General features: G+C 41.1%; 1 protein-coding gene across 2 annotated transcripts in view; it reads right to left on the reverse strand.

The window, feature by feature from the left end:
* EPHA7 (EPH receptor A7) overlaps nt 1-27,866 on the reverse strand; it is a 262,568-nt gene that overhangs the window by 226,604 nt on the left and 8,098 nt on the right. For both annotated transcript variants that reach the window (XM_084827132.1, XM_084827131.1), the window contains one exon: nt 23,798-24,467. In XM_084827132.1, the coding sequence (XP_084683258.1) occupies nt 23,798-24,467 (670 nt within the window). The remainder of the gene's footprint in view (nt 1-23,797; nt 24,468-27,866) is intronic.

Raw genomic sequence — 27,866 nt, forward strand, 5'->3', positions numbered from 1 at the left:
GTCACAGAGCCACCGGCCGGGCCAACCCACAGCGGGGCCACCAGCCGCTGCCGGACGGCTGCAGACGCAAATGGTGTCCTGAGTAGGGGACACCATTTGCGTCCCTATGGTAGCCCGTAATAGGCTACGTAAATATTTACGTAGCCTATGACGGCTAAAGCAGGAACGCAAATGGCGTCCCCCACGCCATTTGTGTTCCCGTTTTCTCCGTGATATACATAAATATTTACGTAGCCTATGACGGCTAAAGCAGGAACGCAAATGGCGTCCCCCACGCCATTTGTGTTCCCATTTTCTCCATGATATACGTAAATATTTACATAGCCTATGATGGCTAAAACAGGAACGCAAATGGCGTCCCCTATGCCATTTGCATTCCCGCTTTAGCCGTTATAGACTACGTAAATATTTACGTCATCCAGCCCATTACAGCCTCCAGGCACTGATCCAGCACCTTCAGTGCCCAAGCTAACTCTGACAACATCAAGAAGTAGAGCTGAGCCTCATCAGTGTACTGGTGACACCCCACCCCCAAAACTCCTAATGACCTCACCCAATGGCTTCATGTAGATGTTGAACAGCATGGGGGATAGAAGAGAACCCTGTGGCACTCCACATCTTAATAGTCATGGGGTAGAACAGGAATCCCCCAATACCACTTTCCGGAATCGGCCCTGAAGGTAGGAATGGAACTACTGTAGCACAGTGCCCCCAACCCTCATCCTGCAGAGCCGATCCAGTAAGATACCATAATCAATGGTATCATTCAAAAGCCGCTGAGAGATCCAGGAAGATCAACAGGGAAGCACTCCCGCTCTCTTTCACCTGGAGTAGGTTGTCAGTCAGAGCAACTAAGGCTGTTTCAGTGCTGTACCCTGGCCTGAAATCAGACTGAAATGGGTCCAGATAATCAGTTTCCTCCAAGAATGTCTGAAGCTTCCCAGCCACCACACACTCAAGCACCTTGTCCCCAAAGGGTATATTAGTGATTAGAGATTGTAGACCCTAGCTCTCCACATTCTGGAACTGAGGGGAGTTGCAAAAGCAGTTTGTGATAACAGCACTGGGTATCAGCTGTTCCAAGGGAAAAAAAAATCAAAAATTCCACTGAACTAGCACAAGTCTCTTGCCCAAGCCTAGCCTACTTTTTGGATCTCAACCATATTCACAAAAATTAAATTAAAATGAAACTATGTAAACTGAGATCCAACTGGAATGTAAGGTTGACTTTTGCTCCTACTATTCTAACTGCATCCTATTGGAGAAGAATATCCAAATTACCAGAAAAAGGTGACATCATGGGGCTACTATTACATACTTTCCTTAAACATTAGCACAATGATTCCCAAATGGTAGATAAATGCCATCAATGGTAGATCAAAGCCAAAAAAATTCTGATGGGGAAAAGAGAAGAAAAAAGAGTTGTTGGCTTAGATTTTTTTCAGTATACTGCTACACTAGTAGCTTGGGGCAGAAGGAAAAAAAGTCCTGACACATTCTAAAGCACTAACACCACTAACATTCTGCCAGAAAGTTAAATTAATAAAACAAAAGGAAAGGTTCTGAAATCATGACTCCAGCAAACTGTTCCATTTCCATTGCTGAATGCATGATGCAGGATAACTGAGCTGACTGGGAAAGAGGAAAGTAGCCTAGACCATGTAGAGAGCTACTGAAGATTAATTATCCACATAAGAATATATGGACTAAATTATAGCCTATAAATCTTTAGCATGTTCATAATATAGTTCTTGGTCTCCTATGGGAAAGCAATGTCCCTAAATCAGGAATTTGTGGCAGTGAGGAATTTCAGACCCAAAACAGCCCAGGAGGGGTTCTGTGGACCATGCCTGATATATGAATGCAGTTGCTCCTTGATGAACATGCAATTGAATGACCAGCTGTAGACTTGTCACTGGATGATTTCTACCTATGTTCACAGAGTGATCAGCCCCACAGCACTATAGAGCCTGTCTCAAGAGGTGCAACTTCATTCAAGGCACAATAAATTGATCTTGAGGGATCCTTAATTGATAGGTTAGAATGCCCAAAGCCACCCACAATGATATATGGAAAGGAAAGTTCCATGATGACAGCAGGGTGCTCATAGACCTTTATCTCTTTCCAAAGCTAGCAGTGGAAAGAAATGTGCCTGCCACTAGATGAAATTTGCTGCTTATTAAAAAAAGAAAAAAGAAATCCACAATAAAATATGTGCTGTGCATACCACCAGTATCTGATTTCAATCTTTTTTCTGCTTTAGAAAGGTATAACACAAGTATGAAAATGTCAATTGTAAAGCCATATGCCTCTAATATACAAACATTAAATTTTCTGTGTAAATACTAAGTTTATGGAAGAATAACACTCTTCTTAATAGATGAGAATGGTTTTAGCAAACTCTAGTTTCAACTACATTTCACATATCCTGGGATAACTCAGGCAAAGGATTATTTTCTAATCTTTGGAGCTATGATGCACTGGCCTCATGCTCAAATGACCTAAATAAACTGTACACAGTTTCAGAGCATGTCCATCAATCAATGTCAATATTCTCCTAGACTCCATTTCTGACTGGCATCTAGTAGTATGTTAATGAATAATGAATGGCATTTCTTTTCTCAAATTAAAAACAAATAAATATTCTTAAATTACAGAATTGTTAAAATCTGATGTCAAAACAGAGATGTACCTTTTCTTTCCATGTATACTATCCACTAGAAAAAAATCTTTTAAAAGTAATGTTCTCAGCCAAAGGTTTGAATTAGGGATGTCAGAGAATTTCACCACGAATCTCGGGGAGGCCTAATGCCAGCACATTCGGGCCCCCGAAATCAGTGGCAAAACGGTCTGCCCCCCCGCCCCTCCCGGGATGGGACTTACCTTGGGCAAATCTTCCTGGTGGCTCCAGCAGCGGTGCAGCGGCCGGTCTTCCGACTGGCTGCCGCCACCACCATTTCCAGTAAAAAAAAAAAAAAAGTGATATAGGCTACATAAAGATTTACGTAGCCTATCACGGCTATATTTTTAAAAAATACCGTGATAGGCTACGTAAATGTTTACGTATCCTATCACGGCTGAGTAAAAAAAGAAAAAAAACGCACGTACGCAAATGGCGGCACCCATGGGCGCCACCATTTGCGTTCCTTATTTTGGCACGTCTAGTCTACGTAAACATTTACGTAGACTATGGCGAAAATAAGGGGAACGCAAATAGCGTAGCGTCTACGCTATTTGCGTTCCCCTTATTTTCGCCGTAGTCTATGTAAATGTTTACGTAGACTAGATGTGCCAAAATAAGGAACGCAAATGGCGGCGCCCATGGGCGCTGCCATTTGCATACGTGCGGTTTTTTTGTTTTGTTTTTACTCAGCCGTGATAGGCTATGTAAACATTTACGTAGCCCATCACGGCTGACTGCAGGGACGCAAACGGCGGCGGCAGCTATGGCCGCCGCCATTTGCGGACCCGTCCGGCCAGGATTAGGGGGGGAGGGACGGAACGCCTCCCCCCCGGCCAGCATTTCGGGGGGAGGGACGGAGCGCCTCCCCCCCACCTCAAATCACATTTCATCAAAAGGTAAGTGACTTTCGTACATCCCTAGTTTGAATGCCCAGTGAGAATCAATGTTTGTTCCTTACCCCCATACCAACTCAGCTCAAACTATGCCTGTGTGTGGCACGATCCTCAGTGTGCAATTGTTTATAATCCTAATACACAGTAATGAACCCACGCTGTTAAATACATTATAACAGAAAATTGTGGACTCGGAATACCATGGTTGTAATCCTCTACCTGGTTATGCTGCTTCAGGCCCTCTAATGTCAATGGTATTTAAGTAATCTGCATCACTCAGAGCGTAACTACCCATTATGTTACTCACACTTTTTCAAAAGCCAGTTTAAATTGGCCACATTTATTTCTGAAGAAAAAGAAGTTCCTTAACCAGATTGAGAAGCCAGGCCAGTTTCCGGATGAAAACCACCCTTCCCTGATGACATTTGCCCCAGAAAACCCTGTTTTCTGAAAACAGCACTTTTGGAGCCAAAAGCAGCTGGAGCTGTGATTTTTGACAGTAAAAACTATTCATGGTCATTTTAAAAGTTTTTTTTCTTTCTTTAAAACAGTGTTGCTTTAAACAAATAGTTTATCACTCAGGCACACCTAAGACAGCCTTCTTTTGGGAAGCCCCTAGGACGAGGAAGTGTTTTGGCTGAAAGTAAACAGTGACGGAGGATTTCAATTTAAAAAGAACACCCACAAACAAGGCAGTGAGCACAATTAATTTAAAAAAAAAAAAACTTATGCACACCTTTGGCTGAAAGTAAACAGAGACGGAGGATTTCAATTTTAAAAAAATACATAAATATTTACGAACAATAGCGATTCTTACAGAAGTTATGGCGGAGATGGACGGGCAATGGGATTACGGTTTTCGGTAAGCATTTATCTTCGTAATTTTTGGAGCGGAAAAAAAAGAGAATTCCAGGGGCTTGTGAACGGCGGAATGGAGCACTGGCTGCAAACTGCAGAAGTCAAGCGGCACTGAAGGTACACAATTCGTACATCCCTAGTCACACCACTGGTCCATCTAGCCCAGTTCAGCCTATTGTGGCTGGTAACAGCTGCCTCCTGTCCCCAGATGAACCATAAGTTTTGTTGGAGTTCACGATGCTTCTTGTGTGCTTGAACATGACACTTTTTTGCATTGGTACTGTCAAATTCCCAAGGGTTTCCCAATGTGACTCAACACAAAAAAGCATGCACACACTAGGGATGTCAGAGCATTCCGCCACGGATCTCGGTGAGGTCGAATGCCAGTGCATTCGGCCCCTCGAAATCCGTGGCGGAACAAAGCCCCCGCCATCCCCCCATGAAAGGCGCGCGAAATGGAGCACTTACCTGCTGCCATCCGCGCTGACTTGCGAATGGCGGCCACGTCTGCGGCCGCCATACGCTTCCTGCGAAATACTACATATTCCTGCGAAATACTACATAAGTATTTACATAGCCTATCACGGCAAACAAAAAACCAACAAACAGCAGACACAAATGGCGGTGGCTACGGCGGCCGCCATTTGCGTTCCCTTTTTTTCGCCGTTTTAGCCTACGTAAATATTTACGTAGGCTATTATGGCAGGGGGAAAAAGGAACACAAATGGTGCCCACTATGCCATTTGCGTTCCCCTTTTTTTCGCTGTAATAGCCTACGTAAATATTTATGACACCTATCATGGCAAAATACAGGGACGCAAACGGCGGTGGCTACGGCAGCCACCATTTGCGTCTCTGCAGGCTGAATATTTACTTAGGCTAAAACGGCGAATCAAAAGGGGACGCAAATAGCGCCTGATACGCTATTTGCGTTCCCTTCGCTGTCATAGTCTACGTAAATATTTACGTAGATTAAGATGGCAAAAAGAAGGAACGCAAACGGTGGCGGCCATAGCCGCCATTTGCGTATGCGGTTTGTTTGTTTTTTTGAACCCACCCAACCATGATAGGCTACGTAAAGAGTTACGTAGCCTATCACGTCGTGTTTTTTTTTATATATACCTAGCCTATCATGTCTTTTGGTTTTTTTTTAACACAAGCCTGGAAATGGCGGCGGTGGCAGCCAATTGGAAGACCAGCCGCTGCCGCCGCCTGGAAGATCCGCCACAGGTAAGTCTCATCTCGGGGGGAATCCACAGGGGGCGGGGGGGCAGGCCGTTCCGCCACGGAGTTCGGGGGGCCGAATGCACTGGCATTCGGCCTCACCGAGATCCGTGGCGGAATTCTCTGACATCCCTAGTGGAGCCAGCCGGACAGAAGTTCGGGGGGAGGGACGGAGTGCTTCCCCCCCACTGCGAATGTCACCCTTCGAAAAGATAAGTGACTTTCGTACATCCCTAGCGCACACACACAGAAAATGCACAGATCTGTTGTAGTGGTACATGCTACACACCCTAATTATAATTGCATACCAGTGTGCAGTTCAAAATTTTCTTTTTAAAAGGCCCTGCTAGTTATGCATGCACAAGATAGAGAATTTTCAAGCACTGCTAACTTAAACAAGAGATACCAGTTTGAATCCAAGACCTTCTGCATGCAATGTATGCAGGACTACTGAGCTACAGCTCTCCCCATGTGATACAACATCACTATTAAAATTATGTAAATTATTAATAGTATTTACTATATAAATAGTAAAAACGATGGGGTTGATATAGCAAAGTTAAGTACTTTTAAGATACATTGATTTATGTCCCACTGAATTCTCTTTCATTTTTGTCATAAGTTGGCATAGTGTCATGGTTAAGATTATGAATTCTGAATTCATGGTCACAGGTTTGACCATATCTCAGCTCGACCATAAACTCACTAGCTTTAGGCATCCCCTTATGCTTCACTGGCCTTCTTAACATGAATATAATAGTATGAACCTTCCTTATAGTGTTGTTGTAAGGACTGCTAAGTTAACATATATAAAGGGCTTTGAACACTAGGAAATGTGCTATATAAAACACTGGTTCACATGCAGACAAACAACGACATGCAACCCAAGGCAGTCCTTGATGACATTCATACAATGTAGAAGGGCATGTGAATGCATGGGGTATAAATGGTGGCTGCAATGAAATCCTCACATCCAAATGTGCATCACACAATACAGCGAGCCATCTGCTTCCAGCATGCATGCACAGTTCCTGATTCAGCAAGCAAAACCATGTGCAGAAGTTGCCCTATCACATGTTATCTTTGCTGCTAGACCAAGGCAACAAATTATTATTAATTCATTAGCAATCTAATTACAAACAAGATACATTTTTACATCAGACAATGACAATAAACTCGTGCACCGCCAGCACAGTCACCATGGCAACCATATATTTCAAGCTGGCAATCAGAATGGCATCTTTGCTAATTCCACCTTTTCTGAGCATTTCACAACATCATATGTCCTTTCCATCCCAGGGAAATATTGTGAAATAAGTATAAGCAGGCCAGGTTGGTCCTCTGAAGACTGAAGCAGTTTACTCAGGGTAACTAAGGCAGTTGGGCATCCTGGCTTTTTCCTGCTGTTTTGCTGACATGATTGCAGCTTTTGGATTCAGATTCTAAAACTTGTTCCAATTATGTACAGACAGTGAATTACTGTATGCTAGCTTAGTTTTAGTTCAAATTTGGTAGCCCTCTTCTGACCTTACTTTCTCTTTCTCCTCACCCAGTGAGCCGAGTTCCTTTGTTGACTGTAGGGATCTTTCCTTCTTTGTTTCTCAAACCCTCCAAACTTCCAATGGCTGCTAAGAATCAGGTTCCTTCCAGCTCTTACCCCAATCCCAAAGGGAACTTAATTACTGAGCTCAGAAGCACTCCTCTGTTTCCTTCCCTTCTCCCACCATCTCCCTCTGAACTCTAAGCCGGCAGCTGCCTATTTAATCAGCAGCAGAAAATGTCTATCATGAGTGAACCAGGAAGTACAAAAAATAGCTCTTACTGGGATGGAAAGTGGGGATTATGGAAATTGTGGTGCAGCTTCCTCTTTGGTTTTCATTAGACTTAGAGGATTGTGTAGAGTGATTTTCACTAATTCTCTCTCCCTCTGTAGCCCCCTGTGCCATCCGCTTTTCTAGAGGGTGTCTCAACCCTCCAGAAGATTGTAAGAGGATACTGGGGTCTGCAGGGCAAGTGGGCAAACCAGCAAAGACACTGACATGGTTTGCATGCACGACAACCCACCATGGGTTACGGTGGGGTGCAATGACGTCTGAACCTAGCACAATTTCCACAGAGTGACTTATTTTTCATGAACAACCCACCCTGAGAACCCATGGCTAATTGTTGAGTTGTTCAGGGTGGCTTGTTGTGATGTCTCATGTCTGAACCTAGAAGGGCAACTTCATTGTGGGTTGTCAGAAATGCCTACAGAGCCTCCCAGCAAGAACAGCAAACCCACCTGTCGCTCATGATTTCGCTAGTGCATCCTGCCTCATCTCTTCTCAGTGCCCTTCACACTGCAGTCCTAAAATCAAGAAGGCCCAAATGCTTTCACAGTTCACACCCTAATTTTTTCAGTCTTGCACAAGTGTGTACTTTGAAAGACTGCAGCTATGAAATCTGCATAATTTGTCCTTCTGCTTTACTTCTCTGCCATGAAATGTACATATATTACCAATCCCACTCACTGCTTTGCCTTGAAATTTGCTTATCTTTACCGATTCCCCTCACTTCCTGCTCTGCTTTGAAATCTGTGTATGTTCACCAGTCTTCCTCACTGCTCTGTAACCCATATGTATATCTGACAGCTAATGTTGAAGACCAGTGGAGGAAAGTGACCTGCAGCTGCTTGAGAAGGATATTTTGGGGCAAGTGTGCTTACTTTGGGTGAAACAGCCTTTTAAAAAAAATGTGTTTGCTAGCAAGGGAAGGGTGAAAGACGAGAATGAAATTGACAAGGACATTGACAAGAGGAGGATATCAGTATGCTTGGCTAAATAGCTGGGTGGTGGTTTTGTGCTCCTATGCAACAACCCCGGAAAAGAAAAAAATATGAGCATGTTACCACGTTTATAAGGGCTCAGAAAATTAATTCCACTTGGCAATCTGACGCAGGTGTGGGGAGTCTCCCTTATAAGCCAGCAACCCCAGCGAGCCAATTGCAGAAGAGATGCTGATATAGGGACCAAGAAAACAATGAGTTCTGCTACAAAGGCACCTGGGACACATGCTGGTGGAACAAGCCACGGCAAGCCAGAGAGTACCCGATTCTCTGTCAGGTTAGCGAGCAAACAACCAAGCTATGGTAGTTTATTCTCAGGGTGGCTTCACACGAAGTGAGATTTTGCTCCATGTCTCCCCTGTTTAGCCAGTGTAAAAGCTCCACTGGATTAAAAGTCTCCCGCTTACAGAAAGAGCCCTTCTGTCCACGGGGCTTTTACTGGATTCAACCCATCCTGTTGCCTGTGGAATGGAATTCCTACCCAAATCCATCTTTAAGTGTCTGGAATTCCTCCCTGCAAAACAGCAAGGGTTCTATCACAATCATGTTCAGCTTGTAGCCTTCTGATAGGCATCTAGTTGGCTACTCTGGAAACAGAACATTTGACTAGATAGGCCAAGAGGAGGCAACTTACAGAGATGAGGGGGGGCAATTTTGCCCCCTGAAACTGACCACGTGCTGGACTCCTGCCTTGTGCTGTTGAATTCTGTGAAGCAGCAGGGGCATGAAAAACAAAATCTTTCCTATAAAGATAAACAGGCCTTTTTCCCATCCATGCTGCACCACAAAATTTCCTTGGCAAACTGCTAGCTATTTTCTTTCATACCACTGCCACAGCAAATTTGGTGGCAGGAGCAGTGGGGGCATCATACAGCCCATGGCCCACATGTTGTTCACCCATGAGACAGGCCTTCAGCAGGGTTCACCTTTTGTTCTTAATAACAAAAAACATCCTAATTGTATGAAAGATGGACAGGTTGACCTTGATCATACACGCTCTGTGTATACTTAAAAGATACTCTCTATTAGTAGAGATGTGTGTACAAGCAGAACTCGAGTTTGTCGGAGTTCTCCAAATTCCACCTCAAAACTTGTTCCATCTTGTGTCCATATCAGATTGTGATCTTTGTTCTTTTCCTTTTGCATGAAATTGTGTGTATGTTTTCATGTCTCTTTGTCCAAATTTGTGCATCTTTGAAATTTGATTACAGCATGTTTGTGCATATTTTTCAAAAGTACACCTTCTTTCATGCACATTTTTCAAATGTACTCCATGCTGTCAAATACACTGGGATGGAGGGGAGTCTGCAAATCACACATAGCAAGCTTGGAAATGTACAAATTTTGACCACGGCTTGCGTTTGAGTCCATGTTTGGTCCAAAAGGGTCAATCCTAATAAAAAATGAAAGGAAACTAATTTCTCATACATTTCTATCTATTAGCATACCCATACTGCATGGTGGATGGTTAAAGTTTTAAGGGGGGAAATAATCTGCATTAGATGACACAGAGTATGTAAGTCGTCATATGGCATATGTTGTACTCGGTGTACAACAGATTCCTCTAAAACTATTGCAGATAAATCATTTGAGAAGTAATCCAGTGTAATTGTTTTATTAGTATCTCATAAAACTGGCTGATCATGTGCTGTCAAATGGATAACATGCCTAGCCATCTCTTGAGGTAACAAAGGGACAATACTTAATTTCTGGTAAGAGATGCAGAGACTCGGGTGGGTCTGTTTGGAAGACATGCTCATCATGTAAGTCCTGCTACGTAGATCTGTGAGGGGAGAAGCCAGGCTACAGTTGTTCAGTAGGAACAGAAAGGCACTCTGTATATGCTTACACATGTTTAAACATATTTGTGCTGGCTATTAATGGTTAGCTGCCAAGGCCAGCCACAGTGTGTGGACCCATGGAGAAACTGATAGGTGTCAAACAGAAAAATAAGAGTCCTTTCTCTGCACAAACAAAAAAAGAGCAAATACTACACAGAGTACAAGGATTAAGTGTTTGAGAAAGGAATATTTGATCCATAACAGAGAAGACTGGGTTGATATTTGATATGTCACTTAAGTTAGACATCAAGCTTGCAGGTGGAGTATGGCTATAAATCCCATCAGCCAGTTAATTATTAGCTAGCACAATGGAATGTTAAATTGCTTTATATTAAGTGGGGGGGGGTTTAAGGGGGTGTATTCTTAGATGTACACAATAGTCCCATGATTCTAAAGATGCTGGTAATGTTTTTTAATAATATTGTGGCATCTTAGAGTGCTTGGCCTTTGTAGTAGCTGCTTCATTTGCTCTTGATGGTCGCTGAACGAAAATTATCAAATGGCTTCTGCATTTTGCCCCAGGAGTCAGAAAGAAGATGTAGAGATCATAAATGAGGTTTAATGGGCTGCAACTTTATTAGATTAAGAATCAGATCTTGCTGAGAGGATCTTTGAGCTTATGCTACATTGGTTTCATGTGCTCAAGTTACCTAAGCAGCATGTTTGTGTATATTTTCTCAGAATATGACCATCAATCAAGTCAGTATTCACCGAGACTCCATTTTTTGACTGGCAACAAGCAGTATCGCATCTACTGAATTTTAATGACTGCTTTGTGTTTTTTTAAAGGCATACAGGCATCTCAGCTCTGAAAATAAGGAACCTAGCACCATGCCACAACTGCTAGTGTCTGCCTTGCACCTGCTATCAGGACAGGGTTTGTTGCTCATCCAACTTTATTGAGGTTTCAAACAGCTCATGTACCAATATGCCTATCATGATACAGATGATTTCGACCACCTAGACCACTTGTCCATCCACTTCTGTAAAGTATTATAATATGCTGTGTTATCCTATGCTCACTCAGAAGTTAGTCCCACTGTGTTCAATATGGCTTACTCACTAGTAAGTGTACTATCCTATTGTGCCTGTGTGCCTGCCAGAATGACCACTCACACAACAGGGCTTTTGCACTTCTAAAAATAATCCTAAACAAGCAGAAACACTCATTTCCAGAATGGGGCAAGTCATGGGAGCTTACAGAAGGGAGCTCTGTTGATCTGTCTTGATCTGGAAACAAGCATTTCCACTCATTTCTGGAATTATTTTTAGAGGTGTAAAACCGCATTGCACAAACTGTCTCTCCCACAAGCGGGTGGAGCAGCCCCATTGATACTGCCCTCCATGTTTAGGATTGCAGCATCAAACTGGTAACCTACCATCTACAAGCCACAGCTAGTTAATCCAAATTGCGGCTCCTCTCCCACTCCACTCCCACTATAATATCCAGTTATTATATCACTGTACTTTGGTTTAAGTAGGTTGTGAATCAGAACTTTTAATAATAAAGATAAGGCCAAGAGTATGGCTAAAGTTAAATATTTAAGCATGTCTACATTCTTCAGGATGTGTTTCCAAAGCTTGGACCTTGGAAATCATACAGACATTCTGATATGCTTAAGGACAAATTACTATAATTTTTATAGCCCTATCAATGTATATGGCACTTCACAGTGGAAGTAAAATAGCAAGCCCTGTTCTAGGAACTTGCAGTGTAAATGCTCACAGTAAGGGAGACAATAGAACAGGGAAAGGTAATTATGACCGAAATTATTTTATAGGTCTTCTCCCTACATACAAAACTGAATATAAAATGTGAATACCACTGAATTTCACTGGAAAAATCATTTTCATTCAATATACTTACACCATAATCCTATACAGGTCTACTCGGAAGTAAGTTGTATTGCTAAGTGGGTATAGGATTGCCACCTTAGTGATTTGTATTATGCAACAACTAGCTTAGCGAAGAAACTGAATAGTATTATCCTAGATGAAGTTACTTCTTTTATTTAAGTAGTTGTTCCTGTACTGTCAAGAGAGGTCACAAACAATTATAAGAATATTTTTCTAAACTGGATCAAAAACAATGGAATAAATTCAAGCCTGTATCCAAGTAGAATAATTTAGGAACAGTTCTTCTGGACAAAAAAGAAAAAACTAAGTCCAGATCAAACTCCTTGTTATTAACACTGCTAAATATGCATTGACCTTAAATCCTAAATCACATTATAGTTATTTATGAAGCATACAGAATATCTTTTTCACTTTTGGTTGCCATCACTGCCTACAGAACGAGGGGTTGTATCCAGCACTGAAAGGAATGGGGAAGGAGGTGATCTTTCACTAATTTGCCCTTGCAGTGCCCCATACCACCTCCCCCACCTGTTCTGAAGGGCCCCACAACCCTCTGGAGCAGATTTGGATAGGGGGCTGCTCCACTTGAAGCCTCCACTGGATCAAAGAACCTTCCATTAGCAGAGGGGCATCACTGGATACAACCCAAGGAGTTATCACAGTAACCACAAAATAGCATGTGGAAATATACAGGAAAAAAAACAAACCTCAAAACCTCATTTTAAAAAAATTCCATGAGGTGGGGTGGGGACCTAAAACATATCCACTTCAACTGTATGTCTACCATATACTCTTTCTAAGGGGATGCCAAGGTATCCCCTACACAGAACTACTACTTATATGTCTTCCTTATTATCTGTATTCAAATACTGTGGATATCTCCTAGATTAGTAAGATAAACTGGTATAAAGTATTGCCATGATCCAACAGGAAAGATCTGTGTACCTAAGCAACCTTCTGTGTGTATGCCTGCCTGATAGGGGTGAAGATATACATCTCTACACACATTCACATCTTCACTGCAAAGCTCACCTGACTGAGCCCTACTGAACTGGCTGGTTACATCTTTTCATGCAAACTGGGATGTGCATCCGCATCCAGGGTCTTAAATGGGGACAGGGAACACCCAATTCACTTCAATAATGAGCAATTAATAAGCAAACTGGAACTATGTAGCAAGCTTACATGGAGCCACATTTCTGCCTCAGAGCAGTAGCTTTCAGGTATGATTTGGCTCACTGGTGGCAAATAGCACTTCTGTTAACAGTGGGTCTGGGTGTTGCTTGGTGGAAGGAAGCCTGCAGAGTGGCTAGCACACATACTCCATACTCCTGGGCCCCTGATGGCACTCGCTTGTCAGGCCCAGCTGAGGCCATTTTCTGCCTCCACCAAGCAAATCATTCTGTAAAGACAATACCCACTCCTCAGGCACCGTTCAGCAAACACAGCCAAGTAATGCTTTCAGATATAGTGGGGTTGTTCACTGCCCCACCATAGGTTATTTAACTCAAGGCGAAGTTGCAGTGTGCAGCTGCCATTTTGAATATGCAATCCTATTCAGGAGTTGTCATGCCGGGTGAACCTGGTGAGTGTGGGTTATGCGAGGGTTAAACAACGAGCAATTAAACAACCCTTGCATAACCCATTGTCTGTTTTAGGGCTATGTGATCTATTTTGGGGTTGTTTAACCCTTGCAAAACCCCCATTTGCTGGGTTAGCAAAACACAACACCCACAAGAACTGGTTACATATGCAACCTGGAGCCCACTGGCACCACAGATCGCCATGGGTTAATTAACCCACGATGGATTGCAGCATATCGTCTGAACTCCGTCATGGACATGCTCTGGTACTATATCAGAGCGTCATGTTATGTACAGGACTGACTGGACCCTATATATCTATAAGAACAGGGCTGAACTAGTTCAAACAAGTAAAAAAACAAGATTTAACAAAAGCAATACATTTTAAAGTCCTACAGAATATGCACTAATGCATCTCTTGGAGGATCTGGATGTAGTACTATAAACACTGTGATCTACATATATTTTTTACCCATTTTTGTTCCTTGAATCTAGTGAAATTACACTGAAGAATTTTCATACAGCTTACAGCAGGTAGCTTCTTCAAATTCTGTGAATAACATTTGGGGTTTTTAAAAAATCTTTTATTTCTTACTTGTATTTTTGCTCTAATCCCAGTTTGTGTTTAGTCTAATCAAAAACAAAGAGGACCCATAGAAAAGATGTAAAAGTGACTAGCTTCAGTGTTTAAGGAATAAAAGTTTGTCAACTATGAAATAAAAATAGTCTCAATTTCTGAAAAGCAGCTACAACCATTCAGTAAGTAAGCCACTTAGAGAGATTCAATTTTATCTATTTCAGCACATTAATTTGAAATAGTTTAATTCATAACCTTTCAAGCTTAATGACTACATGTCCACATCCTATGAACATCTTATTGGTTTTAATCAACTACGCTACCATTCCAGTTCAGGGCTTGCACAATGGAGAGAAAACATTAAGAACATGCATTATTAATGCTAAAAGTGACAGAGCAATAATTGATTTTTACACTATAGTCTTAAGTGGCAATAAATATAAGAGTAGCTTCAGGCCCAGATAAAGATCAAAGAGAGCACAATTTCCATGGTTTCTCAGGTAAAAGGAGACTGTATTAGAATTCCTGAGCTAATCAATACAAATGGACTGACAGCTGGGTGAAAGCGAGTGCATGATTCCATCTTTCACTGGCATATGAGGCTTGGAATGTTTCACCCAATCATGCAAATATTCATCACATAAATCTTTTATTGTCCACTCATTTCATGCATTGAATACTTATAGTGTCCTCCCTACGTTTTCTTTACACCCCCCCTCCCCCAGCTTCGCTTTCCACCTTCCTTTCTGCTTCTGAATGCATGTGTTCTGGCATTTCTTACTGCTATCCTGCCTTCACCATTCTTTTTCTATATACAGAGATATATACACAGGTGCATAGATACAGAACTTATGTACAAAGCACCTGACCTTTTTCATTATCTTCCTAGAACTCTTAAAGCAGTGTGATAATGACATATGTAATTTAATTCCTTCAACTCTTGAGCAAATCTTGCTCCTGTGGTATCTGCTCTTTCACAGCAGCTTTAGCTCCTGCAAGCTTCCTGTTTCTCCCAGTCCCAGGGTATACTGTTGGTTGCTTGCAACACATATGAATGCAGCTCCAAAGAATATGTTTTCAGCCATTTCTCTTAAAGAGCCCCTTCTTTTGCCTTAGCTTCCATATGTACTATTTCTGTAGAGTTAAAATTGAGTCTGATTCAACAAAAAATGATATTTTGTGTATATTAGACACCTCAGGGGCTTGTTAAAAAGAAGCTGGCTAGCTTTGCTAAATGTTGGTGTTCTACTGCAGCCAATGCTTCGCTGATGCATATGATGTGGCCATGCCCTGTGGTGGCTTCTTTCTGGTTGAATGTTACTGACTACCTAAATATTGTTCTTGAAAAAATCTGTGATAATTTCAGATGTTCATGTGATTTTAAAACTATGTTTATGAAATGTGGGGATTAACAGATGGTAAGCAAAACTAGACTTTGAGAGCTCTAACGGTTAGAAAGAGACTCGTACTTCAAGCCTGGAAGGATAAACACCCACCACCTTTCATTCAATGGTCTGAAGATCTTACTGCTCTTGCTGCATTTGAATGTATATCCTACAGTCATCAATTTCATTTGAATGCTTAGATATATGGATTCCCTATATTAACATATATATTTGAAACCCAAGTGCTGAATCTTTTTTTCCCCCTTTTTTAAAAAATTGTGTTTTCAATAGTTATTGTTAATGGATATGCTTTGTTATTATTTTTTATTTATTGCTGGCATTGTTGTTTATTGTTCTCCCCCCTCACACACACACACACACACACACACACTTTTTTTTTGTTATAACTGTAAATAAAAATTAAAGAAAAAGAGAAAAAAGAGTCTTTGGTTGGAAATATACATTTTGGTCATGCATTTCTCTGTGTGGTGGAAATGTAGTACATATAATATATACATATTCTGGCATGACAAATAACACTAAACATACATAGGTAGATGTCCCCAGTCTCTGAAGCTCCTACATCTCAGCTCACTTCTAGATACTTGCCTTTTTAATCAAATTTCAGTACTGAAACAAGCAATCAGGTTTCATGGTCATGATATAACGCACTAATATATTCCAATTCACTTACTTAGCATTCACTTTGAACAAAAGTGCTTTACATACGTTATCTTAGTTATCCTTATAACATCTATAAGGAAAGTCAGTATTACGGAGTATTGGATGCAGAAATGGTTAAATAATCCTCCTGCCTACCAGTCACCTCTACACAGTAGCCTCTGTCCTCCACACATACAGATGTTACCTCAGCAAACACAGGTTGGTTTTATTATTGTCAAGGGAACATGCAGTTCTGACTAAAGTTTTTAAATCTTGTTAAACAATCTTTTATTAAGAATGTTATTTTATTGTTATCAATAATGAATAATAGAAATGATTTTATATACTATAATATTGTATATTATAATAATGCAACATAAATATTTTAATATTTTATATTATAATTAAAAATATAACACAAACTTAGTTCTGAAAAACAGATACCTTGTTCCTTTGAGTGGTGTGCCATTATTAGGTAGGAAACGAGGCTTTTGATAAAATTATGTCCCTACCATTACAACCTTGGAACTCTGATAAATTATGGAAAATCCAGTCTTTCATTTTCAATCAGGTTACTGGGAAGGTAAAGTATCCAGATGAAAGGAAACAGGGGATGGGAAAATGACAGGCAGATTACCAAGTCATAGCAACTGTTGTTTTGGGGACAATATTGTTATAGTCAAAGCACTGCAGAAAGACATCTCATATGCCATTAAATTTGCTCAAGGTATTCTTTGTATATGTAACTTTCTCTTAAGATGTCACATCTAAGAGATCTACTACCCAGTCATCTATATCAGGTGAGGAGATTCCCAAACCTGTAAAACTAGTCCCATACATCTTATTTTAGAGCCAGAGACATCGGTTCTCTTCACACCTGAGCTCTTTAGCAGGATCATTCCTCTTTAATCACTGGTTTTTACGGGAGCTTTAGATGACGCCGCTCCTCTCCTGCTGCTATCTCGCAACTTTCACCCCCTCTTTCAGTGTTATCTTGCAAGTGAAATCATCATTTTCCCCCTGTATATTTCCCCTTTAGTGCTTGTGTAGGCGTGTGCTAGGGGGTGTTGCTGGATGATGTTGAATAACATTGTCATGACAATAAATTGGGGGGGGGGGCAAGGTCACTGACCGGGCTTCCAGTGACCGTTTCTGGCTCTCTTCCATTCCACTACAGGCCATGGAAAGTCATTTTGATGATGATCGGGCAGAAGAAAAACACCACCGCCAAAATGAATTCATAAGGGTCACCGGCTGCTGACCATAGGTGGCAAAGTTTTGTTGTTGTATTTTTAGAGTAGGGGGCTCAAATCACTTTCAGCCCAGGGGTCAAGTTCAATTTCAGGGAAGCTCTAGGGGACCATATTCCAGTAGTGTGCAATGCTGAAAGCAAAAGAAGGTAAGGCCAGAGGCAAAGGGTGGGGCCAAAAATACCAGTATATTTTATCTTAAACATCTTATGGCCAGTAACTGAGATTTGGTTGTTGTTGTTTATTCGGTCAGTCGCTTCCGACTCTTCGTGACTTCATGGACCAGCCCACGCCAGAGCTTCCTGTCAGCCGTCGCCACCCCCAGCTCCCCCAAGGTCGAGTCCGTCACCTCCAGAATTTCATCCATCCATCTTGCCCTTGGTCAGCCCCTCTTCCTTTTGCCTTCCACTTTCCCTAGCATCAGCATCTTCTCCAGGGTATCCTTTCTTCTCATTTATTATGTGGCCAAAGTACTTCAGTTTTGCCTTTAAGATCCTTCCCTCAAGTGAGCAGTCTGGCTTTATTTCCTGGAGTATGGACTCATTTGATCTCTTGCAGTCCAAGGCACTCTCAGAATTTTCCTCCAGCACCACAGTTCATAAACATCTATCTTCCTTCGGTCAGCCTTCCTTATGGTCCAGCTCTCGCAGCCATAGGTTACTACAGGGAAGACCATTGCTTTAACGATGCGGACCTTTGTTGTCAGTGTGATGTCTCTGCTCTTCACTATTTTATCAAGATTTGTCATTGCTCTCCTCCCAAGAAGTAAACGTCTTCTGATTTCCTGGATGCAGTCAGCATCTGCAGTAATCTTTGCGCCTAGAAAGACAAAGTCTGTCACTGCCTCCACGTTTTCTCCCTCTATTTGCCAGTTATCAGTCAAGCTGGTTGCCATAATCTTGGGTTTTTTGCAGTTTAACTACAACCCAGCTTTTGCACTTTCTTCTTTCACCTTCGTCATGAGGTTCCTCAGCTCCTTCTCGCTTTCAGCCATCAAAGTGGTATCATCTGCATATCTGAGATTGCTAATGTTTCTACCACCGATTTTAACTCCAGCCTTGGCTTCATCAAGCCCAGCACGTTGCATGATGTGTTCTGCGTACAGGTTGAATAGGTAGGGTGAGAGTATACAACCCTGCCGTACTCCTTTCCCACTCTTAATCCAGTCCGTTGTTCCCTGGTCTGTTCTTACCGTTGCTACTTGGTCGTTATACAGATTCCTCAGGAGGCAGACAAGATGACTTGGTATCCCCATACCACCAAGAACTTGCCACAATTTGTTATGATCCACACAGTCAAAGGCTTTAGAATAGGGATGGGGGGGAATTTCTCCCCGAAACTTCGGGGGGCCGAGTGCAAACGTGTTTGGCCCCCCAAAGTAGTTTCGGGGAGAAATTCTCCGCCCCCCCGCCCCCCACGATGGGACTTACCTTTCCCGAATGTCCCTCCCGGCGGCGGGTCCCGGCGGCAGTTCGTCAGGTCTTCGACAGGGGCAGAGGCGGCAGCCGGTCTTTTGACCGGCTGCCGCCACCGCCATTCCAATAGAAGTAAAAAAAAACACAAATGCCCCCGTGATAGGCTACATGACGATTAACGTAGCCTATCACGGCTGACTTTGCAGATCTAGCCGTGATAGGCTACGTTAATCGTCACGTAGCCTATCACGGAGGCGTTTTTTTTTTTTTACTTTTTATTTCGCGGCCGGGCGAGGCGGGAAGCCTCCTCCCCGGCCTGAATTTCGGCCGGGCGAGGCGGGAAGCCTCCCCCCCGGCCTGAATTTCAGCCGGGCGAGGCGGGAAGCCTCCCCCCCGGCCTGAACTTCGGGGGGAGCAGAGAAGCGCCTCCCCCCCACCGCGAAGCAAGCTGCGAGACCAGGTAAATGGCTTTCGTGCACTCCTACTTTAGAATAGTCAATAAAACAGAAATAGATGTTTTTCTGAAACTCCCTGGCTTTCTCCATTATCCAGCGCATATTGGCAATTTGGTCTCTAGTTCCTCTGCCTTTTCAAAACCCAGCTTGTACATCTGGCAATTCTTGTTCCATGAATTGCTGGAGTCTGCCTTGCAAGATCTTGAGCATTACCTTACTGGCATGTGAAATAAGTGCCACTGTTCGATAGTTTGAACATTCTTTGGTGCTTCCCTTTTTTGGTATGGGGATATAAGTTGATCTTTTCCAATCTGTTGATCTTTTCCAATCTGTTGGCCATTCTTGTGTTTTCCAAATTTGCTGGCATAATTTGGATAGCATGCATCTCCTTGACAGCATCATCCTGCAAGATTTTAAACAGTTCAGCTGGGATACCGTTGTCTCCTGCTGCCTTGTTATTAGCAATGCTTCTTAAGGCCCATTCCACCTCACTCTTCAGGATGTCTGGCTGTAGCTCACTGACCACACCGTCAAATCTATCCCCGATATTATCCTTCCTATACAGATCTTCCACATATTCTTGCCACCTTTTCTTGATCTCTTCTGCTTCTGTTAGGTCCTTGCCATCTTTGTTTTTGATCATACCCATTTTTGCCTGGAAGTTACTTCCGATGTTTCTAATTTTCTGGAAGAGGTCTCTTGTCCTTCCTATTCTATTATCTTCTTCTGCTTCCACGCATTGCTTGTTTAAGAATAATTCTTTATCTCTTCTGGCTAACCTCTGGAATTTTGCTTTTCATTGGGCATATCTCCCCCTATCACTGTTGCTTTTTGCTTTCCTTCTTTCTTGGGCTGCTTCCAGTGTCTCAGCAGACAGCCATCTTGCCTTCTTGGTTTTCTTTTTCTTTGGGCAGTTTTTTGTTGCCACTTCCTGAACAATGTTGCGAACTTCTGTCCATAGTTCTTCTGGGACCCTATCTACTAAATCTAGTCCCTTAAATCTATTCTTCAGCTCCACTGCATATTCATGAGGAATATTCGTGAGCTCATATCTAACTGATCTGTGGGTCTTCCCTATTCTCGTTAGTCTGATTCTAAATTGTGCAATAAGAAGTTCGTGATCTGAACTACAATCAGCTCCAGGTCTTGTTTTTACCAGCTGCATAGATGTCCGACACCTTTGCCTACAAAGGATGTAGTCAATCTGATTTCGGTGTCGACCGTCTGGTGAAGTCCATGTATAAAGTCGTCTCTTAGGTTGTTGGAAGAGAGTGTTTGTTTGTTTGTCCTAAACTGAGATTTAGGGTAGGCATTTTTACCTTTTAGAATAGGGGAAAGTGTGCAAAAGCCAGAAAACTACCTAAAGATTGGCAGTCAGGGGAAAGGGGACATGGCCATCTGGGTAACCTCATAGGGCTGGGACTGGGATCACAGGTGGGGTAGACTTGGCCCATGGGCCTGAGGTTCAACACCCCTGTTTTAGTGTACTTTCAAGAAACCTATTCTCAGCCACTTTGTAAAGTAATGAGAGCCAACCCCCACCTCAAAATTTGCAGGATCTGAGCTTTTATTTTTGCTCCTCCACCCCCACAAATGATTGAATTCAGTGCTCATCTAAATATCTGCCTGGCCTTCATTTACTCAAATTTGGCCATGTGAAGAGCTAAATTCTAAAGGCTTATTTAGTATGGGGCAAAAGGTGCAGAGGATGAAACAGCTCACAAGATAGAGGCGATAATTTATGTATTTTTTCCTCAAAAATGTATTTATTAGGAAAATCATTTATGTTGACAAAAATCGCTGTAATTTGGTCTTTATACAACACTATGCATGCTTACTCAGAAGTAAATCTCACTCTGTTCAATTGCACTTACTCCCCAGAAAGTCTGTTTATGATTACAGTTTTAGGAGATTAACGATTATCTGTCAACAGTTTAGAAAAAGACTGGATAAATCTGAATAAATATTACAAGTATTGAGGATAGGTGAGCAATGGTTACTAGTCACAATGGCCATATATTACTTCCACTATCAGAGACAGTATGCCTCTGTATTCCTGTTGCTGGGACCAGTCAACAACTGTGGGACCAGAATGCTGAACTAGGTAGGCCTTTGGTCTGATCCAGCAGGACTCTTCTTATGTTCTTAAATATGAATTATTGGGCAGCATTCCTAAGCACAATTATACTTAAATTCCAGTGAAATCAGACTTCTATTGACATAATCACCCCAATTCAGTAAGGGGAAGTTATATACTACAGCAGGTTCCCTTAAAATCCATGTATACCTATATATATATATATATATATATATATATCCACAGGCAGTTCCCATAGCTAGATCCTGTCATCTAGCATCTGGGAGTTCTTGCATATTGCATAGCACCAAACATATGGCATCAATTATCAATTTCAGGAGAGGGGGACAGACTAAATTCAGACCCTAGCCTTGTGTCGTCAAAACAGGGGATTTGTGCTGTCAGTGCCGACCATGCCCATCTTCTTTTCAGATCTTGCATCACTTAAAGCTCTGCGGATCCGGGCCAATGCAGTGCAAACATTCATTTTTAGGCAGTTATCCCTGAATAGAATCCAGGATGAGGTTAATACTCAATAACACATACAAAGACAGAAAGAACAATTAAAACCACAGGCTAAGGTATCACATACCAATTCTGCTTCTGTTTGTTATGATACGAAGCCTGACAGTAACAAATTAGCCAACTGTATTAATGACATAGTGGTTGGTTTCTGTCAAAGTGAGTATATCACTATTCCAGCTATATTATAAGTCACTACATGGTTGATCATTAATGCTTTCACAGCAGAAAAATCTTATTAGTATCAGACTGGGGCACTGACTAAAGACATGTCCTTCTAACATCGAAAAGCTTACATTTTTAATATGATTAGTAGCTAGCTACCTAACATGTCTTTCCTCAAATATAGATAATTGTAATATGGAGTAATGCTTTATTTTGAAGCTTTTACCTAGATCATTTTTAAAAGAAGAGGTGGGGAGGAAGACAAGAAAATCCCATCTAAAATGAAAACCTGGATTACTTCCAACATAGCACATTCTCTTAGCAGTTCCTTTGGCAGAAGGCCAGACACGAGAAGCATTCTTGCAAAATGAACACAGAGAGACACTCAAGTGCAAGTTATCATTAAATGCCTCTGTCAACGTTACCGAGGTCTGAAATTAAGAAGACTGTTTAATAAACAATTTATTTGAATTCTATTTATTCAACACTGGCCTCTCTCAACAATTTTTAGTTTTTAACTTTCTATTCTCTCCAATGCTTCTAAAAGAAAGTTAATATTATTACAAACCTCTCTGGTCACTCCAAAGTCAATTTTCTTAAAGTCAAAAATCAGTGGAGAAACTCTTCATAATGTGATTCAATAGTTATAAAGTACTTTAATATTTATAGCAGAACCATGACATAGTACATTGGACTGGTTGGCATGAGGAGTTTTCACATTACCATTATTAATGAATTCTCCCTAGTTAATGCACAAGCTCTTTGTTTTACTCTTCAAGGCTGAAAGATTTGTTCAGTTCTGTAAAGATCCAAAGCCAGTATTACTTCAACACTGTACAGAAGCTACCTGTGCAAAACTTGCGGAAACAAAATGTAATGTGCTTGCTTTATGGAAATCTGTACATTAAATCAAAGCCTGTAGTCCTTTTACAGATGAAGATCTCAGATCCACTGTAAATAAAACCACGCACAGTGGGACATTTTCTTTTCTAAATCTCAGCTTCTCCTACACCCACATTTCTCAACCCTGAGCGGCATCCATTCCATACTGCTTTTCAGCTGCTAATCACAAATGTATTATACCCCTGGTTTCAGAAACTTTTTGTATAGTTTCCCATAAATACCCTGCAGAATAAGCAGCAAGTAACTGTTAATGTTATCTTCCATGCAAGCTATGATTTCCTCAAGGGTATTCTGAAGAACCATTAAGTAGGGAATGTCCTCTTTGGCCTATTTCTTGTAAAATATCATTCTGTGCATTTACACTGTGCATGCAACACCATTAGGAAAGGTAAACTATATTCTGCATAGTCAGTTTAATAGCCTTTCAAAATGCAACATCCAATTCTTGACTTCTATCCCTGAATGCAATTGATTTACGCTAGCTAGTGTGAAGCATACAAATTCCCAGGCTCATTGTATTTGAACAAAAACTACGACACTTTCATTTGAAAGGCCTTTTTTAAGTGAGAATACAAAATAAAATATTCAGAAGGAAAATATATAAAATATGTTTTCTACTTACGTTCACATGTGTCCCCTTTTTGCTGGAAACCAGCTTTGCAGATACACTTCCCAATAGGTACTAACCATTCTCCCTCTGCACTACAGTGCATTCTAGGAGAGTTTTCAGCCTCTTCTTCTGCACTGCTGACACAAGTTCCCCGGACCTCAACTAGGGAAGAGAACTCTGACCCAGTCACTGTATCTGGAAAAATAGCTAAATTCTCAATAATGGACCAGCATTTCTTGTAGTACACTTTGACAGAAACCAAAGCAATGCAGGCACCTACATCCTGAAATGCAAGGTAGAATCCTTTTTTGGACAGAGGTCCAATTTCTCTCACCTCTGTATTAAGTTTCATTTTTCTCTCCCCAAGGTCACCTTGGGTAAAGCTTTCATCAGCTGCAATAGTATCTATTTTTACATACTGGTTTTCTCTGATACTTCTGCCAGTGTCATAGTCTGTTTCATAATAATGCAAGTTGAAAGTTTCTTTACATGTCCCCAGGACTCCAGGAAGGCTATTACAGTCCCTCAAAGTAAATTTTAGTTCTACAAAAATCCTTTGTGCATTGCCTTTTGCGATCCAGTTAGTCCGAAGCCAGTTATTCTGGTTAGGTTCCATGACTTGGCATACCTGGTACGTTCTTATAGGCGTGTAGTTTTCATCCAGTCCACTAATTTCTTCCCACTAAAACATAAAGAAACAGTTACCCATATTAAGATAGAAACTTTTAGCATGCTAAACAAAAAAGCCATATTCCTTAATAACCTATATTTTAGGCTTTTAAGGCTTTTTAAACTGGGTGAATCATTGTTGGTCTGATCCAAACCCTAGTCAAATCAAATGACTTTAGGTGGAGAGCTGATAGTATAGCGGGAAAGACGGAACATCCCTGGTTTGAATCTCATCTCTGCTGTGAACTCAGTAGCTGGCCTTAGGCAAGCCACAGCCTCTCAGCCGCTATCTGTAATATGGGGATATTAATACTGACCTACTTTACAAGGTTGTTTAAAGGATTGCAAGATAATGTATAGGAAGCACTTCAAACACACTATAAATGTTTTTAAAATCTATATTGGTGTATTTCTTTTTGTATTAAATAGCTAATCTAGATCTGCCAAAGAGAATTTTGCCATTACAGGCTGCATCCTAATCATTCATGTAGAGAAAAATACGATTACATTTTACATGCCAAGATCCACAAATAGCATGTTTGGCATGTGCAAGTTTCCCTGAGTTTCAGTTTCTATATCAGTTTCTCAGACAGAGCAGGAAGTCTGCCATTAGAAGCCCTGCTGAGCGCACAAAAGCTTCCCGCACAGTCCACTGGATTCCAGCCATAGTCTCGGAACTATATTATTTATAGTTCTGGAAGAAGGAAGACACAGATTCACAACCTATTTGATACAGAGAAATTACATGCAAGTCATTGGAATGACTCTTGAATTAATGAGCTTTCCTCTCCACCAAATCAACAGGAATTTCAGTTGTGTGCCTTCAGAACAATACCAATAAACAAGAGACAGCTGTGACACTGCAGCTACAGTCTGCTGTGCAGCTTCCCTGCAGCCATCTATGAGTAGGAAAGCACTCAAAGCAGAAGTACCATGGAGAATTTCTTGTAGGTGTAAAGAATATGTTCTTTCATAGGGTGAAAAAAAACCAGCAACACAAGAATACAATGCCTTGGTGAGGCTTTGTATCATACACAGTTCATATATACGAGCAAGTGAAGGCCAGAGCATGTAGTTCTAGTAATTTGGGACTGCAGCCTTCGTGTTCTACTTCTTTGTATATTAGAAAGTTTGCAGGCATAAGAAATTAACGGTCCTCAACCCCAATGAACAGAAACAGACATTACTATTTCTGCCTAATAACTGTCTGAGCAGTATATTTTACACAAATTAAAAAAGCTACAAGGTAAGAGTTTCTGATTTAAACTTTTAATTCACCTAGCGTAATTTACAAGCCAATGACATGACATGAGTCATTTAACTGTCCCAGTCCAGATTATCTCCATTTCAGCATATTTTCTTCTGAAGGAAAAAGAGAAAGTATTCATGTGAATTAAAGTTTCCAGTTTCAGAATAAAGTTATTTTGAATGTTGGTAGACGTGGTTTGGTACATAAATAAGGAAGAACTAGCAGACTGAATGTGTTTGGTAGTTCTTTGATTTTGACAAATGTGGATGAGGATGACAAATTTGCACATTCCATGTGGGAAAGATCATGTAATGGTCAGCCTGTCTATGACAGACTTATCTCCTAATAGTTTTGTTCCTGGAATTGCATGACGTGAAAGACAATTACCTCTGATGACTCATCACATGGCAGTATTATGTGAGGTAAAGCTATGACTGAAATTAAGTCAATAACCTAAGATGAGTTAATACTCCTTGGAGCAAAATACTTTATTTTTAAATTAAGTGTAATAATTTAAACTGACACTAGGCAAAGCTTAGGTCTATATTTCAAATTTGCCCAGGTACAACTGGTGGCAGAACTTGGATTTTTTGCAATTAATAAATAACAAATGTTTCACACTAAAAACAAACAAATCACATAATCAGGTTTTGTTCCTGAAACTGACAAATATTTAAAAGTTAGTATTGTTATATGCATCTAGGGTTAAATTTAGATTTTAGAATGTTTTCACTGTGATTCTGCAAGCCTTTTAATAGTGCAATTCTATAAATATCTACTCAGAAGTAAGGCCCACTGAGTTCAATGGAACTTACTCTCAGGAAATTTTGTATTGGATTGTAGCCTAAGTATACTGTATCTCTATTCACACTGAGTGTGGATATTCACATTGAGAACAGATCAGGCTGGGCCCAGAATAATCAACATCTTGAGAGATCATTTCATTACTCAAGACAAATCTGTAACACTAGTGATCATAAGCAGGTTGCAGGATCACACACTTCCCACAACTTCTCCACTTTCTAGTATGAATAGCGGTAGCCCCACTGACATCACAATTAATTGCTACATCAGCACTGACATTAATAGTGATTCATACTAACCAGTTTCTTTCTTAACCAGGTTTTATTAACCACCTTTAGACTTGGTCAGCATTAACCATTACTGATATATTTTGCTGATATAATACTGTAAATGTAGTTAATCAGTTGAGGCTGGTGGTTCCTATGTCAGTGGGGTGGCAAATCCACTCTGGGTTTCAGTCAGAACTCTAAAGGAGCTATCCAAAATGCTGAACCCTATCCCCATAGGTTCAGCACCCTGAATAGCTCCTTTAGAGTTCTGAGTGAAACCCAGAGTGAATTCACTGCCCCACTGACACAGATACTACCAGCCTCCACTGTAGTTAATGGGAAAAGAACAGAAAGAATTTCTATCCCGGAAGGGACTGTGTGATGGAGCATGTGATCCCACAACCAACTCCTGATGTCTTAACCATGGTTAAGACATTGCTCAGCATTATAATGGCACTGGCCCTGAGTTATTAGTTCACTATTGATGATTCATAGAAGGCAAGTACTAAGACAGAGACTGACTGACATACCAAGAGAACACTGAAGGAGAGACTGGCTTACCAAGCTCAAAGCCACATAGCACGCAATAGTTCACAAGCCTACTTGACAGCAAATGAGATCATTTTAGTGTTGGTCCACTGCTCTAAGAAAAGCAGACATTGATGAACTGATGCTGGAACTTATTACCACAAAATATATTATGGTTGTAAACGCTGAAATGCACAGAAGTTGTAAATATAAAAATGCATTTTCAAAGTACTGCAGTATTTATGTTACAATGTGCATGATATGACACGTTTGCTTAAGGAAATATACAGACTGTTTCTTTAGTGAGCTGAACTAATTGCCTATTGAAACATAATATTCTCTTTAAAAAAGGAAAAGCATATGAAACTGCACTATACTAAATCAGACCATTGGTCTATCTAGCACAATACAGTCTACTGAATGGCAGCCAAATGTCTTTCCCATCCTTGCTAAATGAGTTCTTTTTTAACTTGAGATATTAGACAGAGCCTCGAACCTTCAGTATGCAAAGCATGGGTTCTTCCACAGAGCAATGGTCCCTCCCCTTACAAATCTTGTATAT

Source organism: Heloderma suspectum, chromosome 1 (genome assembly GCF_057233095.1).
Source record: "Heloderma suspectum isolate Gila_16-S chromosome 1, 16-S_ref, whole genome shotgun sequence".
NCBI lineage: Eukaryota > Metazoa > Chordata > Lepidosauria > Squamata > Helodermatidae > Heloderma > Heloderma suspectum.